Source organism: Xenopus tropicalis, chromosome 10, assembly GCF_000004195.4.
Source record: "Xenopus tropicalis strain Nigerian chromosome 10, UCB_Xtro_10.0, whole genome shotgun sequence".
NCBI lineage: Eukaryota > Metazoa > Chordata > Amphibia > Anura > Pipidae > Xenopus > Xenopus tropicalis.
Genome location: NC_030686.2, coordinates 22,361,250 through 22,384,571, shown reverse-complemented (window position 1 = coordinate 22,384,571; position 23,322 = coordinate 22,361,250). Strand labels below are relative to the sequence as shown.

The 23,322-nt window shown below is 39.9% G+C and overlaps 1 protein-coding gene across 1 annotated transcript in view; it reads left to right on the top strand.

Moving 5' to 3' along the window:
- The first annotated feature begins 793 nt into the window (after nt 1-793).
- The window catches only part of timp2 (TIMP metallopeptidase inhibitor 2), a 33,970-nt gene continuing 11,441 nt past the window's right edge, over nt 794-23,322 (top strand). The window contains 2 exon segments of the mRNA NM_001015760.1: nt 794-991; nt 12,961-13,061. Coding sequence (NP_001015760.1) covers nt 856-991; nt 12,961-13,061 — 237 coding nt within the window. The 5' untranslated portion in view covers nt 794-855.

Sequence of the window (23,322 nt, the reverse complement as noted above, 5' to 3'; positions counted from 1 at the left end):
GTAATTCAGAGCTTTCTGGATAATGGATTTTTGGATAAGGGATCCCATACCTGTACAGCAAACATAAAATGATACACTGTACATAATGTATACCTTTCTGTGTGTAGTAAAAGATTCAGTTGCTGCTCAGTTGAGCAAGGCCCTCTAACAATCTTTCCTTATGCAATAGGTATTTATCAATTCAGGTTTCCTGTTTGTAATATCACTGTAAAAGTACTGTGAAATGTAAGTAGTATCGGCATAGACTAGAACTTTCCTACGAGTTCTCAAAGAAGCCTAACGGAAATAAAGAAAAGTCTTTAGTGTTTAGCCAGCACTGCTGAGCCCTGTATCCAAAGTTTAGCCTGATGCTAAATTGCATTTCCTTGGATTATGTCGCACCCCCCCCCAAAGCCCACTCTTAATTTTCCCTCCTCTGGCAGCCCTCAGCCCCTTCACCTATTGTTCTGCAGTCTGAGGAAGGGAGGGGGTGGGAGTGGGGCCACGCTCACAGTAAATGTGTTCACCCAGAGCATGTTATTTCAACTTTTCCCTCCTGCAGAGCAACTCTTGGCCTTCACAGAGGCAGGGCCTACACAAGTCAATTACTTTGCTTTTTTTTGGGTGGCACAAATTAGCCCTCATCTATATGACACGTGTTTCTAAAGACCCTGATGTCTCTTGGAAACACATCCCTAGCATCTCCCCCAGCCCTCTCTGTATCCTGTGGCTGACAGCCCAGGAGGAGGAGTCTGGGTGCACACACAGCAAAGCTCAGACAAGAGACGTACTTTGGAACATTAGCTAATCCAAGCTAGCGGTTTGCAGCACATTGACATTCCGATACCAACGCTGGCTGTGCAAACGCCTTGGAAAATGCTGGCAGCTCCGGTTTCCAGCCTGCTGCTCCCTGTTGCTATGCTTGTTCTTATGTGGCCATCACAGAAGCTTTCTGAAGCCTGCAGTTGCTCACCAGTGCACCCTCAACAGGCCTTTTGTAACGCAGATATAGGTAAGGCCTTGGAACATGGAAGAAAATGTTGATGTGTTCAAAGCTGCATGTTATATGTTGTTTGGTTTATAGCTGTGTTAGTTAATAGTCACTGTTGCCAGTCAGGTTGGTACCAGGCCCAGTGAGTATAGCCTCTACTGCTGTGCTCTTCTGAGGTGGTGTCATTGGAATCTCTGTATAGTTGTTCCATTTTTGGACCAGCCCTGCAGCAGGGAGGTATATTAGATACATTAGAGAATACAGACATGGGCAGCAATGTTCCAGCCATCAGCTGTAATACAGGTATGGGACCCATAATCCAGAATGCTCGGGACCTGGGTTTATCCGGATAAGGGGTCTTTCCATAATTCAGATCTCCTACCTTAAGTCTATTAAAAAAATTATTTAAACAGTAATTAAACCCAATAGGATTTACAGTCATTATAACATGTAAAATATATCAAAAGGCATCACTTGAAAAGTAACCCATATAAGTGGTTGTAAAGGTATGGGACCTGTTATCCAAAATGCTTGGGACCTGGGGTTTTCCGGATAAGGGATCTTTCCGTAATTTGGATCTCCATACCATAAGTCTGCTAAAAATCATTTAAATATTGAATAAACCCAATAGGGCTGTTCTGCCCCCAATAAGGATTGATTATATCTTAGTTGGGATCAAGTACAAGGCACTGTTTTATTATTACAGAGAAAAGGGAATCATTTAACCATTAAATAAACCCAATAGGGCTGTTCTGCCCCCAATAAGGGGTAATTATATCTTAGTTGGGATCAAGTACAGGTACTGATTTATTATTACAGAGAAAATGGAATCATTTAACCATTAAATAAACCCAATAGGGCTGTTCTGCCCCCAATAAGGGGTAATTATATCTTAGTTAGGATCAAGTACAGGCACTGTTTTATTATTACAGAGAAAAGGAGAATCATTTTTAAAAATGTGAATTTTCTGACTTAAATGAAGTCTATGGGAGATGGCCTTTCTGTATTTAGGAACTTTCTGGATAATGGGTTTCTGGATAAGGGGTCCGATACCTGTACTGGCCTCCCAGGCCAAGTCAAAGACCTTCAACTTCACAGCCATGAATGAAAGACTTTTGTCCTAGCTGCTAACTTTGTACTTTCCAGGCACAGATCTATGTTTTGAGCATTTGTGCCTGAACATTATCATTGCTCCTGGTGTCTGGTTGTTTTAGCCAAAAGTGATGCAATCCTTACACCCCTCTGACAAAACGTTCATGCTAGAATTGTAGTAAGGACACTCGTTGGGATTGTTGTGAATGGTGGGTCGCATGGTCTAGCAGCACTGTTAGACCTGACAGTGCTCAGGAATGATATGTGGTTTGCAGTGTTATGAGCAGCCTGGGTTTACTTTAGACCACTATAGAATAGATCAGTCCATCTGCTGGATGTTGTAATTCAGCAACATCTGGCAGATCAGTTGTGCTATGCTTGATAAAATCTGGACCCTGTAAGACCTCGGTAATGTGTTGCTTTGTATTGATTATTAGAGAATTATTATAATTGACTTTTATTACATTTTATCTGCATATCTTTACCCTGTAGCATTGGCCATTCGTTTTTCTCAGATGTGAGGCAAATGATATTTTTAAGTCTCCATGATTTTCTGTGACTATCACCAGTTTCTTACCACTAGATGTCACTTTTTTAGTATCAATTTTAGGGATGTGATCATCACATGATGTACCATTTTTATAATTTCTTTTATTTAAAAAAAAATAAATGCTTAAAGGGATACTAACATAACAAAAAAGCTATATTTGTACCTAAAATGTTGGGTTCTGGACTGGGTCTAACTCTGAGACAGGGTTGTACATGAGTGTAATAAGTGAATTTCCTGGTTACGGTAATATATATTAAATATATAAAAAGAGCAACAAGAAGGATGTATGGTAATTGTTATATATTGCTGGGGCCACTGAGTCACTGGCCGGATCACTAGAGAGTATACAATGCTGTACTTGAGTGTAGTGAGTAAATTTCCGGGTTCGCATGTGACTGTCATTACATTTGCCTAGAAAGTAAAAAAAACAAAAGAAACCTTATTGTACTGTATTGCAGGAATCCTATTTTTATATAAAAAAAAAACAACCTTTGTACCATAGGATGTATGGTCAGTGCCATATATTTTTATAGAAAAAAAAATGCTGTTGTTTCAGTTGGTTGATGACCACCATTGTGTTCTGATAGCAGATTTTTAATATTGATAATATTTTCCAATATAATTGACTAGGACTTTGAGAGTTAACTTATGCAGGATGTCCCCAAATAAAGACAGTTTGATGGCTAAATAAAAAGGCCTAAATGGCTTGTTATCTAGCCTTGTCTACAGCTTATGGCTTAATGGGGTGATTCACCTATAAATTAACCTTAGTATGTTATAGAATGTCCTATTCCTAGCAACTTTGCAATTGGTCTTCAATGTTCATTTGTTATAGTATTTGAATTATTTGTCTTCCTCTGCTACATCTTTCCAGCTTTAAAAAAAACTTTGCTCTGTGATCTTATTTTATTATTATTTTTACTTTGTATTACTTATCTTCCTATTCATATTCAAGTCTCTCATTCAACCTACTGCCTGGTTGCTAAGGAGACCTTAGCAACTAGGTAGCTGCTAAAATTTCAAACAGGAGAGCTGCCGAACAAAAGCTAAATAACTGAAAAAGCATAAAAAATGAAAATAAACTGTCTAAGAATATCAATGTCTATGTTATTCTAAAAGGTTAAAGGTGAATAACCCCTTTAAAGATATAGTTATTCATGTTAAAAATACCAGTAACCATTGGTTACCGAACTGTGGTGCTGTAACAGTTCAGAGCAATGGCTAGAGGGGCCCGGTCTTGTGGAGGGTGGGGGTGACTGCACCTGGACCTGCTCTCCCTCTGGGCCTGCCAGAGCAGCAGAATTAAAAGTGCTTTTTGCGCAAGGGCCTCTGCCAATGAGAAAATGCATTGCTGGAGGGCCCCATTGCACACCCTACACCTGGGTCCAGCCAAGGTTGTTTGCGTTACTGTGAACTGAGAACTGTGGATGAATGGCTAAAGTTGTGAGCTAAGGGTGGCCTGAACCCTGTATTTCAAGCTCAATGCTCTAAAACTGTATCTGTAAGCTTTGATAGTAAAACATAAGCAATTAACCCTTTTCTGCATTTGACTGTAGATCCTATGGTGCTGACACAGAGGGCCCCAAGTGCCAATGCTGTCATATTTATTTCTGTGTTCTAGCCAATTAAATGCAGGAAGCTGGGCTCAGTTAGTAATGCTGGCCTAAATTGCACACAACCATGAATAAATTAAACTTACAGTTTGGTTTCCATGGGTTACTGTCATTGTGTAGATTTGTATAGTGCAGTGTTTATTTACCAAGATTAGTAAATAAGCCGTGTTTGCATTGGAATTCATACCCATGGGTATGACCCACATGACAAGCATTTCAAAAATGATTCAGGCCTAGAAGTTTGAGCTAATAAAAACACAGGTTTAAACACAGTGGGTGCCAATATGTTAGCCATATTGTTTCTTTAGCAAGAGAGCACCCAAGATAATTTTTTTTATCCCTTTCTCAGGGTCAGGGTTACCTTGACCTTAAAGGAGAAGTAAATTAAAGGAACAGTAACACCAAAAAATGAAAGTGTATAAAAGTAACTAAAATATAATGTGCTGCTGCCCTGCACTGGTAAAAGTTGTGTGTTTACTTCAGAAAGTCTACTATAATTTATATAAATAAGCTGCTATGTAGCCATGGAGGCAGCCATTCAAAGGAGAAAAGGCACAGGCACATAGCAGATAAAAGATTAAACACTATTGTATTCTACAGAACTTATCTGTTATCTGCTATGTAACCTGTGCCTTTTCTCCTTTTTTCCAGCTTGAATGGCTGCCCTCGTGGCTACACAGCAGCTTATTATATAAATTATAGTATTGTTACTGTAGCAAACACACCAGTTTTACCAGTGCAGGGCAACGGTGCATTATATTTTCATTACTTTAAAACTCTTTCATTTTTTGGTGTTACTGTTTCTTTAATGTATAGACTGTATGGCTCCCCTTCTCAACAACCAGGCTTTTAAGAATGGCCCTGCTTCCACTGCCAAAACTCGTAAGGTAGAGCTGTGCAATGGGTTTGGTGGATACCATGTGTGCCAACTTGACTCCTGGTCCCTGGCATTCTGGCTGATTGCCAAACCTACTATGCAGCTTTGCCTTTACAGGACTGTTCTAGAAAGGACAGTTGCTTTACTTCCCTTTAAATGGTAAAGTAAATTGAGAATTCTAGACTATTCTTGGTAGAACAATATACTGCACAAGTGTAGTTGCCCATAGCAAGTAAACATGCCTGTGCTTTCATTTTTAAACCGTGGGCAAGAAAAAAGTAATTGCTGATTGGGTTCTATTGGACCCTGCAACTGTGGAGAAAAACAGTATTAGTGTCATTTCACTTGCTTTTTTATCAGCTTCAAAAAGATGGAGTTAAGGCTTATGCCATACCATGAGTATAGCGTATATTTTCGGCAAGACGAAAAACGATTGCTGAAAATACGAGCCATACACCCCATTTGCTCCTACCTGTGCCTGCACCCGATTGAATGGAATATGCTTGGGTGAAGGCACATGTAGCCGAAATCCACATTAGCCTAAATTGACAAAAACACCTTGGCTCCAAGTTATTGGTGTAACAAAAAACATTTTGGCTTGGGTGGTGTAAATATTCTGATACAGGTCTTTGTGAATTTGGAGGGAGGAATTTATTTGCAAAAGTGGTGTAAACTTAAGAAATGACAATGACAAGTATTGTTTGGAAGATGGGAAAGGAATAGGTATGGGATCCCCTATCTAGAAAGCCATCTCTCATAGAGTCCATTACAAGCAAATAATTATAATTTTTACATATTTTCCCTGTAGTAAAAAAACAGTAGATTGAACTTATGGTAACTAAGCTTCATGAATCTATATTGGTAGCAAAATAATCCTATTAAGGTTTTTTGGATTTTTTAAGCAGACAATGTATTGTGATCCATATTATGGAAAGATCCCCTTTCCCCGGAAAACACCAGGTCCCAAGACCAATATAGGTATCCTATGTTGAATTCCACACAATTTCTGCAAGTGTAAAACAGTAAAAATTATTGCACCAAAAATTCTTGTCTATAATTGTCTATAAAGCCAAATTAATGTTAAGGCAATTATCAAAGATGGTAATATTTTGGCTGGGAAAATGTATATTATGGCTTATCTTATGAAAATCTCAGTAGAAGTCAACTGATAAATTTTGGTTTAAATTAGGTGGTACATTATTATATTATTACATTGTTAAAGAAACATCAAATGCATAAGGCTGAAGCATTAAGCTGGCTATCAGTTATGAGATCCCCTCATTCTAAATTGGGCTGATCTGATTTTTTATTTTTATCCACATGCAGATTGTCCAAATGACACACAAGTTTGGGGAGGGGTAGGGGGCTGGAGGGGTGACGTCCTTCCCCTCCCACCCAGGCCCAGACTGTCAATCTGTGGGTTCTGGCAAATGCCAAAGGGGCTGCTGTAAGATGCTATAGGCAGTTACAATTTATTCGGCTGGTGGGGGGGCTGTTTGAGCCTTTCCAGACCTGCTCCTACCCCTCATGAATATAGCTCTGACAAATGTAGTTCTTCAAGAGGCAAAAACAGTGTTCAAAGTGCAAAACACAGGCTCAATAATTCTGTTTTTTGTACTTCGTCACACTGCCTCGGAGGTTTCAAATGACACCACAAATTAATGAATGTAGGGTTCAGAAACAACAGTTTTACTCCAAAATGTATACGACCACCATATTCACAGAACAGATAAATTATTTTGTGAATCTTATATTTTTTGACAATAACCACTTAGAATGTCTGCAGCAGGGCCATAACTAGGGGTATGCAGAAGAGGCACATGCCTAGGGTGCAAAATTCTGGGCATGTACCTCTTCCTCTACCCCTAGTTAAGCTTTCTGACTCCCCTCCACCCCTCCTTCAGCAGCCCTCCCTCGTCACTTGTGGCTGCAGAATGGGGGCCAATCAAGGGCAAAGGGGTGTGCCCTGGGCACCACTGATGCTGCACCTGGCCCTGGTCTGCACACAAGTGAACATTGTACTTGTCAGTGCTGAGACACGGGGAGTACATCGGCTTCTGTCTGTCTGCAGAGAAAACACAGAGTGAAAGAGAAAGCCAAGCCAAAAACTGATTTGTATTAATCAGACTTATTGCAACTTGCCTTGTGGAGGACATCTGATTAACCATGTAAGTACTAGGAAGCTTGGAAACAGGAAACTGTTGGGAAGAGGCAGAGAACTCCTGTCCTAAATGACCAACTAGGGCTGAGCCTGGTATTACAAATTTACCGCCAACGGAATGCAATGTCTTTAAATGCTGCCACAGAAGCCAGCTTTCCTCAAGCCAAAATTCTGCTTCCCACAATGCTGTGCATGTTTCTTCACAAGGCTGTTAATCAGCTCTCTTCTGCTGCACTGTTTCATTAGTCACCAATAGCAGTGCTGAGAATAGAATGGAAAACGCAAATATAATATCAATTACATTTCCAAAACCATTGATAAGTTTTGATAAGTATATATTGCCACACATATATTGCCAGTGTCCCATCCTGAATGGAATTAATTGGCCTACATAGTTTTGTTTCATTAGCAAACACACATATTGCTTTCAATGCTCAACCCTTGAAACATTAATAAACAATTACCATCTGTACACAATCATTTACTCAGTTTACTATCCATGTACAATAGACATTGGTGAGGAAATGTGAATTCATTTCGGATGAATGAAGCCTTTTTCACAACTAAAATGACATAACTCTCATTAGAAATAAAGCTAGTTACACAAGGTGTATTTAAGCCATATTTTATAGACTATTCCTTTGTCTATATGTAGCAACAGTATTTATTGGGTAAGCACATGTTTCTGAAATCTCATCCCAAAACATGTTGTGTGCTTACCCAATAAAGGGTTGCAGTTAAAAATTACTGCTTTTTGACATTTATTCTATTTATGGCCATGCTTCCCCCCCCACCCCCACCCCCAGTGATCTAATTCAGTCTCCTATCTTTGGGGAAAAATACAGCCATCTTTTAACTTACGTTGCTGCCATCTTGGCAACTTTGCTACTGTTCCAACTCACTATCATCAACTATTGTTTTGACTCACAGCCCTTATGCATTAAGCATTACAGATTGTAATATACAGCCCAGTGCCCAGACCCTGTTGTTTACATGTCACTCCATAGCTTTTCTGTCAGCATGCCACTGTTAGGTAACAGATGGTTTTTGGCTAGACATTTTTTTTTTTTACCAAAGAAGAGCCTCCTAAAGAGAGTTAGCTTCTGTGTTCACAAGTCAGTGCTTTACAAAATGCCACCCTGCCACATTGCTGCCTTTCTTTGTTCTCTAACCCTTTCAGTGTCAGCCAAATAATATAATACAAGTAGTAAATCAGGGGACTAAAGTTGCTGAGCAGACCAAGAGAACTAACTTGTTTTGAATTCTAGATACCATTTTTTTTTTTATAGGACAGTTTTTATGATTGTGGCATAAAGCTGTTAGGGACCAAAAGGTCCGACTACAGGGCAGGATGGACCCAGTGGCAGGGAGCAAACAGCACAGATGGGCTAGCAGAGGTGGGGCTACACCCCACAGGGAGAGTGACTCTAGCTGTTTGACTGGTGGGGTAACAATTGCCCAGTAACAGAAGACCTCCTATGCAGCACCTCCCTGTAAAGCTGAGAATCAAAACAAACAGTGGTAGGGAGTTTTATTTAAACTATTTCTATCCACCCACCAACCAAAATTAACAAGTAACACTGCTCACTGGTAACTAGTAACAAAGTATCAAATGAAATGACTTAGGAACAACAACAAAAGCTTGCCAAAAATTAAATCTAGAGGTTCAAACACTAAACAAGATTATCACTGATTCAAACAGCAGAGTTCTAACAGCAAACAACCCTCTGTGATCAGGAGCTATAAAAGGCTTCTCCTGAGAGATGATTGGCTGATACACAAGGGGATGAATTTAACTGTTTACTGAAAAGCAGATCCCAGGTTCCTAACAAAAGCTGACAAGGTACCAGTAATAAATAAATTGCATGTATGATGGCTATTTTACACTTCATTCAAATAGACCACATGGGAAATGGATAGGAGGTACACCACCATTACATTTGGGATCGTCCAGTGGCCTACGTTGGAAGGCATCAGCAGGCTATATTTTCCAACTGGACAGGTGATTTCTGATTGCATGGCATCCCAGCAAAGATGCTTCCTCATAGTCCCCGCCATGGAACAATGTGTGGGTAATGTGTTGTCTCAGCAATGTTTAGCTTCAGTTGTATCAGACCCATCTGAATGTACCACATATAGACAAAGCTCAAGACAATGCACAGAAGTGTAGCAAATTAGCTATATTTGGCCCTTCTAGTGGCCAACCTGATCAATATTTGGGGAAAAATATTGCATCACCTTATTGATATGGCCGGATCCCAGGAAAACTCCCAGTGGGCCCAGGTGTTTGTGGGCCCTCTTGTTTACCCACCCTTTTACATTGTATGCCTATATCATGGCTGTCAGGGAAACGCCACTTACAGACGCGCCTGACACGCCTGACGGGGAACAAGGGGTTACACGCAGTCACCTTTCACACAGGTTAGACTAACATCCAGCACCCCCAAACAAACCACCACCCCAAATACAACTATTCGCTGCCACCATCTATCATTAACAGGCGATAGAAACCTAGTTACCCAAATATATCATACACAAACGTTCCTACTGCAGTGAGGGATAGTTCTACTACTTCCACACACAAACACCAGCAACCATGGGTAATTTACATATACACTGTCCTGCTGACAGTCCACTAGCTAATTAGCATGCACACAGCCAAGCAGTTAGTACACCTCTAGGCCTGAGCAGTCATACAAGTTACGTAGGAATTGATATAGAGCCAAAGGACAGAACTTATTACATTTTATATTTAATATTACAAGGGTAAACAGTGCATTAAACAGATGTTACAAAAGAGACATATAAATGCAAAACAGTCAAATAAAAGGGGATACTTAGGGGAGAAATCCTAAGTATGTTACCGAATATTCTTGTGCCCTCCTGAGGCCGGAGTTAGAAACAGTGAACTCACAATCCAAAAAGAACATGGATGCCCCAAAATATGAGTTAACTGGCACCTGGGTCTGTGCCCTTTTTTATCCTACTGCTGGGACCCTCCCTCATTACTGTATTCATGAGGAGGGAGTGCCCAGGGTTGTGTCACCTGACCTCCCCTGTAGAGAGCTGTACTTCTCCTGCCAGTTTCTGGTCATATAATATTGGTACTTGCCAGTACCCAATATTATTATGACAATAGGGGCTTGTCTTAACCCATATGAGGGCGATCAAAATGATACCAAACATGGGGGGTGTCTCATGTCCCAGTCCCCCAGAACCCATCCCTCCTCACTGACGGGTATAGGCAGTCCCTGTTTGGTATCATTGGGAAGCCTGGGGCCTCCTCATAAATACTATGTGATTTATGAGGATGTGGACCTTAAAGCAGCGGAGATATGGATCCATTTCTATAATCCATATTTTCTGATAGCTGCACCCCCCCTGCTGCACCCCCCCCCAAATGGCTGGATCCGGATAGTCTGCTCCCTCTGCTGAAGTTGTCACCTTCCAGCAGTCTCTGGGTGCATATTTAATTAAGGGTCTCTGCAGGAGATCAGATGGGGCTAGAGGTTAACCCTTTGCCATGCCAGGGCCATATGGTGCCTGGCATGACAATGGCCATTCCCCAATTATTTTTTTTTTTTTTATAAAAAGAAGAAATGGAGGAAATGATAGGTGACAATATGTAAGGAATAAAGTAATTGAAGGAAAAATAGTTTGAAAAGAATGGCTTGTGGTCTAAGGTTCTCTGGGGCCCTGGCACTCCAGTCTGACACTATATGTGTTTATTTTCCAATGTGTGGGAAAATGGGGCCACAATCAAACAGGTAACAATCACTTAATTGCAAAATTCAACAATGGGTGCACATCTACCATGGCCCCTCCACTCCTAGACATCTCCACTGGGGCTGAACAATTGGATCATCATGATTTGGCTGGGAGTGTAGGTGGCAAAATGTGGTAAAGATCCACTTGTTGTTGACGTGTATAGCCAGCTAAACCCTGCTACTTATGCACCGACCTCTGTGTCGATAAGAGTTAGGCAAAGATTTGGTACTTTTTTTTTGACGGTAGGATCATGTTGCTTTATGATTGCTTATGGTTGCTTATGATTGCTTACTACTGTGATCTCCTTATTGGGCACTGACACAGCATTATCCCATGTTGTACTTGCCTCTTATTTCTGAGGGAAAAGCACATTTCTGGTGAGAAAACTATCTCTTGTGCTTTGCAATCAAAGAATTAAAGGACAAGGGGTAGCAGATTGTAGAACTGCCTGCCATAATTGCAAAATTTCTCTTTCTCTAACACATTTCTTTATATAGCCATATAATAAATATTTATTTTATACGTATAAAATCCTTTGATCCTTTTAGTGCCTGTTTGTTTTAGATTTTATAACCTTTTATGGTCCTTCTATGAATGTAATTATGCCTTTCAATACAAATATTTCACATCCTGTCATCCTCTCCTTTCTCTTTATTCCGTGCATCACATGTCCATCTTGGCTCGGGCTTCTCTGGTTTTGGCTTTGAAAATGCAATGTAGCAGTTTCCTCCTCAAAACTGCTCAGTTCTCCATAAATCCTCTGAGTTTGGGTGCATTTTTTTCTTGTGATTCAGCAGCACGAGAAGAACTGGCTGATTCAATGATGGAACCGCAGTAAATGAAACTACCACCCTTGACTGACCACAGCACAGCTGTACAACAGATATCTTATCACATGACTACATAGAACGGCTTGTCTTCCCCTCTCAACAACTCAGTTGACCCTATACTTTAATAATATGTTGGTGACATGTATACAAATAGTTAGTACATGAAAACAAAAAAAACGATGTTACTTTTGAATGGAGCTCAGAGTCTACAGAACTCCTGCTCCTTTGACTTTATGCCTTAATAGGCTGGAAGGCAAAGGCCTCTGTGAACAAATGAAGCTCTGTACCAGGGCAGCATACCCTGCAGCACTCTGAGCTAGTTAGATAGGATGCTTCCTTTATTAGCTCACATTTAATGTTTTTTATTCCTTCTGCTTTAGCTTAGCTTCTACTCCTTTCATTGGGAATGAGGGGATATATAGAATATTCCCCCCTTAAACTCCTTTCCTACTATTTAGGCTCGGAACTTCCACCATAAATGCATAATTAGTCTGCAGGACGTGAATCAGTCCTTATGCTGGCATCGGCCTTTTTCAGTGCCTTTCTCAGGCCCCTTACACATATAAATGAGCCCCCTCTGGCATTAGCCTAAAGGGATAGAATACACCTCCTTTCAACATGAGCTAGGTAAATAGGGCTTATGTTCAACTTACTTTTCGCCTGTTCTTTTACTTAGGAAATATCTATGGTTTCTGTTATTTCAAGCACTAAATAAGAATATGAAGCAAAGAACTTCAAAAGAGCTGACAAAACTAATTACAAGTCCACAAGAAGCCCCTGATAATGTGCTGCTCCAAGGCTGCTGCTTATAGAAAGGAATGGTTTGTTTTTTCAAAGGTAGATAGGGAGCTCTGAACAAACTGCCCTGTTTATAAAGGAAGGAACCCCCTTCCTAAAACCCCCGGTTAGTGAAAATACAAGTCCTATTTAATGTGCTAATTTTTAGCAAAGGTGGTTTTAGGTGCATACTGTCCCTTTAATTAAAATAAGCTCTCAATTCAGTTTCTCTTTATTGTAACAAAAGAGGTTATTTTTGTGAAATAAGAGATAGGATAAGTGTACTATATTGTATAATAATCTCTCTTGCCTTTTCCTTTAGTTATTCGAGCCAAAGCCATTACTGGAAAAGAGGTGGACAGTGGAAATGATGTCTATGGAAATCCCATAAAAAGGATCCAATATGAGATCAAACAGATAAAGGTAAGGAGAAGTACACAGAGTAACACAGTCTATGTTATCCTTAAATGACTTTTTTACGCTGTCCTCTTAGATCGTTGGCTTTATTTATTTAACTTGCCTAAATAACAGTCTGACTAATGATTTTAGACTCTAATGATTTTAGACTCTCTTTACTCCATTACATAAATTCCCTCTGTTGCATATATTCATCTGTTATGGTGGATAGAATGCCTTCACTACTTATCTGTTACCTTGCATTAAATGCCTCTACTACTTCCCCACCCGTTTTCTGCATTCGTGGCTTGGTTTTCATAGTGTTTGGTTACAATATAATGCACTTGCTAATGTAAAATGGATAATGGTGTGCCTCTGACATGATTTTAACAGACCTATGCAGAATTGAAATCCCTTCTTCAACATATCAGCCTGGGACACAGTCTAAAAGGCAGAAAGGGTGTTGACAGTCATAAAAACGTATACAACTTCTTAATATGGTGTAAAAGTGCCTTTAGAGAGAGAGAGAGGTTTGTAAGCTTAGTACCAGTCTTAGGGCTCTGGCACACGGGGAGATTAGTCGCCCGCGAGTCTTTTTCGGCGATTTGCGCGAAATCGCGCCGCCGCGTCTGCCATCCCGCCGGCGACTTACATGTTCGCCGGTGGGATGGCAGGGGGAAGGCAACTCGGGGAGATTAGTCGCCCGCGAACAGGGAGTTTTGCCACGGGCGACTAATCTCCCCATGTGCCAGAGCCCCTAGGGATATGGCAGATGTGGTGCATAAGAAAACTTCTGAAATATTCCGCAGGTCACTATGGCTACATATAAATATATTTGCACTGCAGCTCCCACCACAGGTATCCAATTATATTGTCAGTTTTTATTCACATAAGGTCTTGTTCTATAGCCTTGTTAGCCAAAATAGTGGGCACCTGAGACAACCCTGTTTTTTTATATTTATGACCCTGAAGAGAATTATTTGCATCTAAGGCAGATTAAATATATGCCAGAGAAAATACCCTGTGTACCTTTAACCTAGAGCAAATATTATAGGTATCCAGTGAAACTTTTTACTCCATGGCCTGTGGTGGGCACACATCACTGTCACACTGAATATCTGAAAACAACAATAGCCAGACATTTTCAGTGCAACTGTGTGATTCATGACAAAACACAAGTGCAGTTTTGTTAGTTTTAATGCATCAGCTGCATTTGCCTCAGGCGAAATCCCCCTGGAAACTGCAATGATGGTGGAATTATAGGGGAAAAAAACACTGCACTGTATGAAATTAACGTGTTGCATCCAAAATTGCACTTTGCACACTGCAGTGCAGTTAGACACGTTTAGGGGGAGGTGAGGTAGCTGGCCAGGTTGCCCATTTGGCTTGGCCGCCACTGATTTGTATTTATGTCTTTAATAAATAAGTAAATGAATGAATGAATTTAAGGTCCTCACATTTTTGTATCCACATACAGTAATATATATATGGCATACATATGACTATTACAAGCTCAGAAAAAGATTTTGATTTGGCCGTTGGTTAGCCCCACATAAACTTCTAGTCTGCAAAATCCAGTGGTTGGCTGTACATTTATGCAACTTAGAGCACTTATGTATTTCAAGTAAGATTTATTCTGGCTGTGCTTACAGCAACTGTTTTTTTTTTGGGTACCACTGGGTGAGATTCACTAGTCTAGTGCAATCATTATAATTCACATATACTGCCAAAGGTACAATTAAATAGGAGCTGAGTTACCAATGAGATACAAAGAAGGATTTATGGGCTAAGCTAGAATAGCCCATTCATTCAAAACTTGCAGCTTGTATAAAGAGTCCATTTCATCCAGAGGAGGAACATCCAATACCCCATCCCATGGCCCCTGACGTGAAAAGTGGTTATAGGCCCCAAAAATGAACATTTGGGGATGAGAAACACCTGCTCTGTGCAGTTACATATCCCATTCATGTGTTTTTTCGCTGGCTGAAATATATTGACAGAGAAACACTATGGGTGCTGTTGGTCTTAAATGTTGCTGTAAATCTGTTCTAACAACTATACCTCATTGATGTCTATGAAGATTCTCATTCATCCAGGTCATGATTTACAGTATGTAGTAGAATTATGTCTAAAACAACTGGACTTTTCTGAGTTTTTCTTGAAAAAGTTTCACCACTCATCCAAGTGGCTTCTTCAGTTCAAATGACTGGTAGGGAATTCCCCGGCATTTAAACCCTTGAGCATAGAACAGTCACAGACATCCAATCACAATGCTTCCATTGAACTTATTCAGTTAGGTGTTGGCTGAAACTGACAGGTGTAAGAAGGTATGATCCAGTCACAGTGGTACCATCCCATATGTTGCTGGAACATCAGCAACACTCTGAGACAGAAGTTGGTGCACCAAAGCACATGAAAAGTAATGTGGTTAATGCTACCCAGTGTAGTGAAGAGTGCTCTGACTTATACATTGGGGAGACAAAACAACCTCTCTGTAAGAGAATGGCCCAACATAAGAGGGCTAACTCCTCAGCACAAGACTCAGCAGTCTATCTACTCCGCAAAGCAAAGGGACACTCTTTTGAGGACAGTAACGTTCATATTTTTTACCAAGAGGACAGATGTGTAGAAAGAGACCATTTATGCCAGCCTGGAAAAACCATCGCTGCGCAGAGGAGAGGGCCTGTGACACCGCTTGTCAACAACATACAATGCCACTTTGACATCCTTACCCCGGAGGTTTCACAACAGTTCACACTCCAGTCAAGTCCTTTGAAAGATTAACACCTGCATGAATGAGAATCATGGTACCATTGTGATCATCTTTCAAGTCCCTTACTTTTTATTTCTAAATTACACTGTTTACATACCAAATTTTATTCTTGAACCAACAAATGTATTTTGTTTTAGTTGTAATATTGGTGTGTAGGAAGCCATCTCAGTGCATTGTGCCTTACTATTGAGTGTGATTCTGATATGTACAGGGAGCTGCTATCTTGCTCCCTTCTCATTGTTCTGCTGGGAGGGGGGAGATATAACTCCAACTTGCAGCTCGGCAGCAAAGTGTGACTGAAGTTTATCAGAGCACAGGTTACATGGTTGTGGCACCTTGGGAAATAAAGAATATGCCTAGCCCCATGTGAAATTTCAAAATTAAATAAAAAAAATCTGTGTTTTTGAAAAAATGCAGGATTCTGCTGGAGAAGCTCTATTAACTGATGTGTTTTGAAAAAAAAAAACATGTTTTCCCATAACAGTATTCCTTTAAGTTAATCCACAACCTTCTTTTTTGAAAATTAGCATTTTAGCAACAGACTTTAAGGGCTCTGGCACACGGGGAGATTAGTCGCCCGCGACAAATCTCCCCTGTCATGGAAAACAAAGCGTGTGCCATCCCACCGGCGACTTACATTTTCGCCGGTGGGATGGCAATCCGGGGAGATTAGTCGCCCGCGAACAGGGAGATTTGTCGCGGGCGACTAATCTCCCTGTGTGCCAGAGCCTTAAAGAGCTGCTGTAGGAAGTCAAGCAGATGTAGCATAGATAACGCCTACAGCAGGGCCAGATGAGATGTGTTGAGACAATCAAATGGAGATGTGGTGGAGCAGGCAACGCTAGCTGGAGCAACAGTTTATTTGGTACAGTTATGGGATCTGTTATCCAGAAACCGATTTTCCAAAAACCTCCAAATTACAGGAAGGTCATCTTCCATAGACTCCATTTTAATAAATTAATTTTAGTATTTAAAAATGATTTTCTTTTTCTTTGTAATAATAAAACAGTGCCTTGAATTTAAATGTACCTAATATATAATTAATCCTTATTGTAGGCAAAACGGTCCTGTTGGGTTCATTTAATAATGTTTAAATGATTTTTAGTAGACAAAGTATGAAGATCCAAATTAGGGAAGACCCCATAACTAGAAAATCCCAGGTCCTGAGCAGGCATAGGTCAGGATAACAGGTCTCATACCTGTACTTACTGTCCTATTTAATATCAATAAATGACTGAAACTTTTTAGTTCTCTTAAAATTCGTTGTAGAAATATATGCCAAATGAGATCCAGTTACTGCAAATGATTATACCTTATCTGGACATTCATTATTATGCCAGTTCACTCAGAAAATACCTTCAAAAACACAACACTTTATATGGCGCATCCATGCTTAAAACCCAGTTTGGAAGCTTTTTTTTGTTTGCTTCTTTGAATGCTACACTGCCACTTTCTTCACCACCTATAGGGGAGGTGTTAAAAAAAGAGAAACAAAATTTGAAACATAAACAAATCATCACTTCTTTTTCATTTGTCTTGTCTTGACTGAAAATGGTATTGTCTTCTAACATTAATGCTCAATCATGGCACTTATTCAGTCAACCTTTATATACCGCCAGGTTATCTTACTTTTTCTTCTACCATTCATTTCAGTATGGTCTATAGTACTGGCAGGACTGGAAAACATAAGGACAGGGCTATAACCACAACCTGGGTCTCAATGAATTAGAACAGTGAAACCAGAGATGCTAGACTGTATGTGAAACCTGAGTTACTAAGGAAGGCTGAAGCTAAGGCTAATCAGATAACATAATCTACCTGGCAAGCTAGTAAACAGTCAGATATAAGAAAGGGAGGATGCCTTACATTTGCGTGACCTGCAGGAAGCCATATCAATCGCAAGTATGGGTCCCACCACTTGACCTTAAACCCTCAGAATATGAAGAGGAACCCTTGTGTTGGATATTGTTTCTGCTACCCAACACTGTGGCACAGATTAAACTGGTAAGTTAAACAAACAATTTAAGGAAAACAATTAAGGAAAAGATTGTGTAAATTGAAACATCAGTTCAGTTTATACCTTTATTTGTATCTCAGAGTTTATACAGAGGAAAAACGGGGGCCGAGGAAGGCAAAGATACTGAACAAGAGGATGTTCCAGAAGCATTATGTTTTAAAGGTAAGTTATTAACTATCTTTACATTTTCCCCAGGGTGAAAATTTTATAATTGCTATTCTTTCTCAGAGATTAGCCAAGTGTGCCCTCCAGCCTGGGTCCAGCCTGGGTCCATAGTCATGAAATAAAGAGTTATACCCAATATTCTACAAACAATAATAATAGAAGTGCATCCAGATCCAGTTCACCTGTACAGAGTAGTTTTTTCAAAACTATTGTCTTTCCCCCCCCCCCCCCCCTTAATAAATATTGCTGTTGCAGTGCAGAAGTTTAGTCTGCCTCCTAGGTGCCCATAATTGGTTAAATGTTAGCCAAAGATCATTACTTATGAAAAAAAATGTCAGTGCATTTTCTTTTTTAACAATCCAATTATTGATTTATATATATATATAAAATGAAAAACCATAAGAGAACACGGAAACCCAGTTTCCAGAATTTTTTTAAAAAACCCAAAACCATTAAGATCCGCGACACAAACAAATTACGAGATCATAGGAAAATTAAAAGATATAGAAATATAGATATGAATATATTTTGATTTCTATCTTCATAGAAGGAATGGACTGTATAGATTTGTCGGAGATTTAGTAGTAGAATTTTAGTATCTTAGTAAATACTTCTACCGACACTGATCTACCCTCTGGTACCCATAATAACTTGCATACTTCAGTTTCTGTTTTTAACATTCTTTTTATCACAAAGCATGCAAGGCATTATATTGGCTGGTGGAAAACTGACATCTGTTGTTCAGGGCCATATTTACCAAGGGGGCAATCAAGGGCCTGTGCCTAGGGCAGCAGCTTTTGGTGGGCCCTTGGCTGGCTATATGGTAAATAATAAAGCAAAGAAAAACAATGCTCTAGGCTGCTGCAGATACTTAAATCCGCGGCAGAGGGAATGGGAGGGTACCAGGGTCCTCTGCTTTTTCTCAGTATACCTTTAAATGAACATTACCAAGTTATAGCTGGGGCACAGACTTAACCCCCCCCCCCCCCCTGCCTGCCTATGGCCTCAGGTACCATTGTACCCACTGATACCTATATACCTGAACACATTTTTTCTTCTGTCAGAAAAGGTCTAGTTATTTTATTCACATAGCCACCTTGCCAACATTAGTGCCCTAAGGTTTTTTTGACTGGGGTTTTTGAGGAAATAACCATATCCTGTACGTAACTCTAATCCGCTGATTACCATAGAGGTTTTGCAGACATACGCCATACTCCAGTAGAACTTTAAAGGGTACAAGACATTGAGGCATATTTATCAAAGGGTGAAAAAGAGGAAAATTAAATCCTGCACCAAACTCTAAAATTACTCTAGGGGGCTGATTTACTAACCCACGAATCCGACCCGAATTGGAAAAGTTCCGACTTGAAAACGAACATTTTGCGACTTTTTCGTATGTTTTGCGATTTTTTCGGATTCTGTACGAATTTTTCGTTACCAATACGATTTTTGCGTAAAAACGCGAGTTTTTCGTATCCATTACGAAAGTTGCGTAAAAAGTTGCGCATTTTTCGTAGCGTTAAAACTTACGCGAAAAGTTGCGCATTTTTCGTAGCGTTAAAACTTAACGCTACGAAAAATGCGCAACTTTTCGCGTAAGTTTTAACGCTACGAAAAATGCGCAACTTTTTACGCAACTTTCGTAATGGATAGGAAAACTCGCGTTTTTACGCAAAAATCGTATTGGTAACGAAAAATTCGTAAAGAATCCGAAAAAATCGCAAAACATACGAAAAAATCGCAAAATACCGATCATTACGAAAAAAACGCAATCGGACTCCATTCGACCCGTTCGTGGGTAAGTAAATCAGCCCCTAGGTCTAGGCATTTCCGGGAGAAAGTGAAAGCAAAATTCTTCCAAAACTAATTCAAATCCTCTACAAATTACTTGGACATAAGGATGTTTTCATTTTTTTTAGCTGTAAGTATGGAACATTTGCCAGCTAACACCTGTGTATTTATGAAGCACCAACATATTCCACAGTTGTGTACAGCATACCATAAAATAACCTCAGAAAAATGGCAAAAAAATAGATTTCTAGCCAGAGCTTGAATTTTCTTTCTGGAGAATAGTAACCATAGCAACCACTCAGAACCTTACAAAACAAAATTAAGACCAGTCGCAAAGCTGTTTAGCTAAACCTAGGGGCTGATTTACTAACCCACGAATCCGACCCGACTTGAAAACGAACATTTTGCGACTTTTTCGTATTTGTTGCGATTTTTTCGGCTTCTTTACGAATTTTTCGTTACCAATACGATTTTTGCGTAAAAACGCGAGTTTTTCGTAGCCATTACGAAAGTTGCGTAAAAAGTTGCGCTTTTTGCGTAGCGTTAAAACTTACGCGAAAAGTTGCGCCTTTTTCGTAGCGCTAAAACTTAAATGGCGCAAAGTTTCGCGTAAGTTTTAACGCTACGAAAAAAGCGCAACTCTTTGCGCAAGTTTTAATGCTACGAAAAATCGCCAGATTTTACGCAACTTTCGTAATGGCTACGAAAAACTCGCGTTTTTACGCAAAAATCGTATTGGTAACGAAAAATTCGTAAAGAAGCCGAAAAAATCGCAAAAAATACGAAAAAATCGCAAAATACCGATCATTACGAAAAAAACGCAATCGGACTCATTTCGACCCGTTCGTGGGTTAGTAAATGTGCTCCCTAGTCTTCATCACATTAAAAATAGCAAATGTACAAAGGAACTATATTCATGTGTATTTGTGTTCATTCTATTAACACGAAAAAAAAAAATATTAAACGTATAGTGGCCCTTAATGGAATGGTGTTTCCAAAGTCATTTTTTGGCATGTTCTTATTTACTAAAACCCACCACAAATCTGGTACTGATACAGATTTAGTCCTTTGTATAAGGTACAGGTACAGTCTGAGGAAAAGAGGAATGTTCTTTTTTTAACACAAGCCTTCCTTATACCACTTCATTTTCCTGCATCTTTGTACAGAGGCCCTGTCTTAAGCTAAGTAGCACCTTGCGCAAAGCAACATACTGGGTAGTCCTTTGCATAAGCCTTTTTTTACTGCTCCCATTATTTAACGCATGCTTAAAGCTAGGTAAAGGGCCTTTCTGGGCCTTAGGACATCCTGAGGCAGCTCAGAAATTCAGCCCTGTAGCGGGTCATGGGGGGGGGGGGGGGGGGGGGGGCTGCTTCACTAATGCAGAAGGCACTAGAAAAGCCAAGATTTTGGTTAAATAACCAGAACTTCAACTCTTAAAGTTGGCAGAAGTAGCTTTTTGCCACCCCTGGTAAAAGGTTTTCCTCATGGTATCAGCGCCCCTGGCTGGGTATAATCTCTTACATTTGATACTTAAGGGCAGTGGCAGATAGGGAGATAAGTCGCCCCGCAACAAATCTTTGTTGTCGCGGGCAACTAATCTCCCTGCAATGCCATCCCACCGGCTAGAATGTAAATCGGCCGTGGGATGGCATACGTGCCGCTGCGATATCCTGTCTTGAGAGGAAACTTCGGGCGACTTCGGGACATTGCGGCGCCGCGTATGCCATCCCACCAGCTGTATACAGTATAGCCAGTGGGATGGCATTGCGGGGAGATTAATCCCGCGACTAATCTCCCCGTGTGTCACGGCCCTAAGAGACTGTTAGTAAAAATTATTGACTTAACTGTAATCTGTGTTTATGTAGGAGGATAACTGCCAGGGCATTTTCCCTTGTCTTAATGGCTACACAGATAAAATGTCCTAAAGACGAGCCATGTTTGTTAATAAACCCCAGTGTGATGGCTCAAAGGAGGGATCCCAGATACAAATGACCATAGAATGTAAAAGTCAGGTCTAGTAACTTTATGTTCAGGTTGTTTTGGCTCCAAAAATGATGGATTATATCTTAATTAGGATCAAGTACAAGGTACTGTCTTAATATTACAGAGAAAAATTATTTTATTAAAATGAAGTCTATGGTAGATTGCCTTTCTGTAAGTCTGAACTTTCTGGATAACAGGTTTCCGGATAATGGGTCCCATACTTGTACTTTATATATTTATCTGATGGTTGTGACATTAGTATTGTGTTTTTTTTACAATGTAACCACAAGGGGTCACTGTGAGACAGGCTATAATATGTTGGCAATTTTTAGTAGCTGGTAATGGGTCTGCCTTGAAACATTGCTATCCTGTAGTATGCTCTATGGCCAAGATGCTAATGATGGCTTTTTATCTCAGGAGTGCTTTCCATGTTGAAATTGCTCATTCTTGCTCAAGCTGTAAAACATAACTAACAACAGGACAGACATTTTTGTGATCTTCTTGGTGCATGAGGAATGTCTCTGGCCCTTGGTCAGGGAGAGATACCACTATAAATTCATAATAAATGCAAATTAACCTTTTAAACTCCTTTTTGTAGATTCACTGTCCCCCACTTGCGCGGAAGAAGGAACCATAAATAAAAGCTGAAGCTGCTGAGTACCGAGATTCTCAGACTCAAGCAAGAGGTCCATGTACTTCTAGTTGTGAAGGAGGCCACTGTCCAATGCTGTTTGTGTTACTGCAGAGCACACTCACAGCACCATCACCCATAAGTTACAGGGCTAACCTCCTTATGCGTCAAGTACCATGAAGTACAACTACAGAAATGTCACATTTGTATGACCGTGTATAGTTGGCTGGAGGAGGTAGGGAGAGTTCATTAATACAGAGGCTGTTGTTCCATGATCTGAAAATTCAGATAATATATATATATATATATATATATATATATATATATATATATATATTTTCCTTTCCATATCTGCTAGTTATTTTCAGGTACCAATCAACATTAGCAGAGGTACATTCTCTCAAAATACAGTAATCAATGTTTTTTAGCCTTATAAACCCTAAATATAAGAAAAATAATGTCTACTCCAAGCTGACAGGTTTCTATAAGTATTTATGTAGCTGTTACTTATATGTGGATGCAGTGTGTTATGCCTGAGTACTGTGCAGAGTAACTGTGTAATGTAAGTGTATTTATCTGTGTGAGTGTGAATGCAGAAATGTTCATATGACAGAATAATAAAGTTCAATAAAATGCAAGTTCTGGTTTGATTTTTTTAATGTGCCTTTTTTATTATTGTCAAAAAAAACCCAACAAATATATAAAAAAATATATATATATATATGTGGACCGGCCAAAGTTCCTGGGTCAGTGGGGCCATCCAGCCAGTATTTGACCGTCCCAGCTGATAAATCTCCAGCTCCTGCCTATTTTGACACTGTATGGAGAGCCTACCTCACTTGAGACACCAGACTAGTAAGACAGTGTGACTGGTACAAGGAAAGCAGAACCGGAGTCCAGGCCAAAGGGCATTATACAATGGTATTTG